The sequence below is a fragment of the Varanus komodoensis genome, unplaced genomic scaffold (genome assembly GCF_004798865.1).
Source record: "Varanus komodoensis strain SLA01 unplaced genomic scaffold, ASM479886v1 scaffold30, whole genome shotgun sequence".
Taxonomy (NCBI): Eukaryota; Metazoa; Chordata; class Lepidosauria; order Squamata; family Varanidae; genus Varanus; species Varanus komodoensis.
This window is the reverse complement of record NW_025335762.1, coordinates 165162-166976: the sequence shown is the minus strand read 5'-3', so window position 1 is coordinate 166976 and position 1815 is coordinate 165162. Positions and strand designations below refer to the sequence as shown.

General features: G+C 57.0%; 1 protein-coding gene across 1 annotated transcript in view; it reads right to left on the bottom strand.

Moving 5' to 3' along the window:
• Nucleotides 1–1432, bottom strand: part of CNNM4 (cyclin and CBS domain divalent metal cation transport mediator 4) — a 42215-nt gene extending 40783 nt beyond the window's left edge. Inside the window, exon 1 of the mRNA XM_044437360.1 lies at nt 1399–1432. Within this exon, the coding sequence (XP_044293295.1) occupies nt 1399–1432 (34 nt within the window). The remainder of the gene's footprint in view (nt 1–1398) is intronic.
• Between the last annotated feature and the right edge of the window lie 383 nt (nt 1433–1815).

The following is a 1815-nucleotide window of genomic DNA, read 5'->3' as shown; positions in this document are numbered from 1 at the left end:
GCCTATTTGTAGGCCCCGGCCCGGCCCGGCCCGGCCCGGCCCGGCCCCCGCCCCCGCAGGGCCGTCTTAAGGAAGCGTCAGCGGCCGGCCGCCTTCTTAAGGAGGCGCCCCGGCGGCACGCCCTCGCTGCACGGCCCCGGTCTCCCGCGCGGCGGGAGCGCGGCCGGTCGTGCGCGCGGCGCGGCGCGGCGCGCCTCCGCGGCCAGATCCCTCGCCGGATTGCCCGCGCGCGGGGGTGTTCCTGGGGAGAAGTGCGCTCTGCCCATGTCCGGTGTGCTTTCCGTCCTTGCTCGAGACGGGGCAGAAGGCTTGGTGCAAAGGCCCGTCCTTTCATTTCCCTTCATTGCTGACAATTCCATGCTGCTAATCTCCAAATCTCTCTGCGTGGCTTCAATTAGGCCGCAAATGTTTGCAAATAATTACGAAGATTAAAACCTCTTCAAGGAGCAAGGGAGCGGTGTGTGCAAAATCGTTCAAACAAGAAGAAGGCAAGTCCTGATTCAAAACTCATCCTGTGTCGCCCAATGCAGGTGAGTTGGGCTTCACCTGGTGTGGAGTAAACGAAGTCTGGGCCGGGCGCTTGGCACACGTATGTTTTTTTGTTACATGTGGTTTATCAAAAACTTGAAAGGGTGATCGGTTAGTTCCTTTGTCATGGGTGGGCTCTGTACGCTCCCTTAGAACAGTCCTCTGCTTTGAAGGTGTCCTCCAGTGGAAGGACTGGAGGACTTCCCAGCCACCAAATCTGGTCTGAAGAACAAGAACCATCTGAAGGGACCAGAGTCCGGGCCTTGAAATCTGCTCCACAGGCGCACCTGCATCTGGACAACACTGTCTTCACTGTGATGAGACATTCATTTTTTCTACGTTTGCACTGATATGTGAAAATAAGGGGATGCAGACTTCATCCAAATTAGCACCTGCTTTTTGGTTGATGCTCTGTAGCTACAGAGCAATGCGCTTCCAGAATGGAAAACCAATGTACATATTTTGGGGCAGGGCAGCCAGATGTGTGGGACAGCAGGGAATGGAGCAGAAGGGCAGCTGGCTGCACCCCACGCTTTGCAAGCAGAGGGTCCTGGCTTTAAGGTTTCAGCCCCCCCGGGGGTGCAGGGAGAGGCTGCGAAAGATCCCCTGCCAGTAACCTTTGAGAACCCGTCAGTGCCGGGGCCAAGCAGCCTGGTGCTTTTCTTCCCCTGATGTAAACACTCGATACAATGTCAAGGCTGCAGTCCTCTGGAATCTGGCTTGGGAGTCACCCCACTGAACTGGGTAGGCCTGGTAAACATGCATCAGGTCAGGGAGTACATCTGGAACTGGGTTGCTTGGGTTGCCAGCACTCTTTTCCGTCAAAGCTGCGAGACAAGCAGGTGAAATTCAACCCATGTCTTTTTTTACCAGCTTGCACATGCAGGGATGGGGACACTTTCATCCCGGAGGATTTCTGCCTGGGCTACAGTTGTGCAAGGCCCCCATCTTCCCCCAGACGGGGCCCCACATTTAGGACTATGAGTCCTAACAGCCTTAGCCAGTGAGCCCCTGTTTGGGGATGATAATCCAAGCCACCCGGACAGCGGGATGTGCCACCAGGAACCCACTTCGTCTCCCAAACGGCTCCTTCCCCCATTTTCACTGTTCTGTGGGGCCTCTCCTACCCAACTAAGGGGGCAGCTTTCTTGTCTTGGGCCTCCCCTTTTACTGGTCTGCCGGTGAGTCTGCCCTGGGCATCAAGCTGCAGTGGCCGGAGGGTGACGGCCCTCGTTCCATCAGGGGCCCGAGTTGCATTTTGAAGAAGGCCGCAGGGTGGGGCATTCC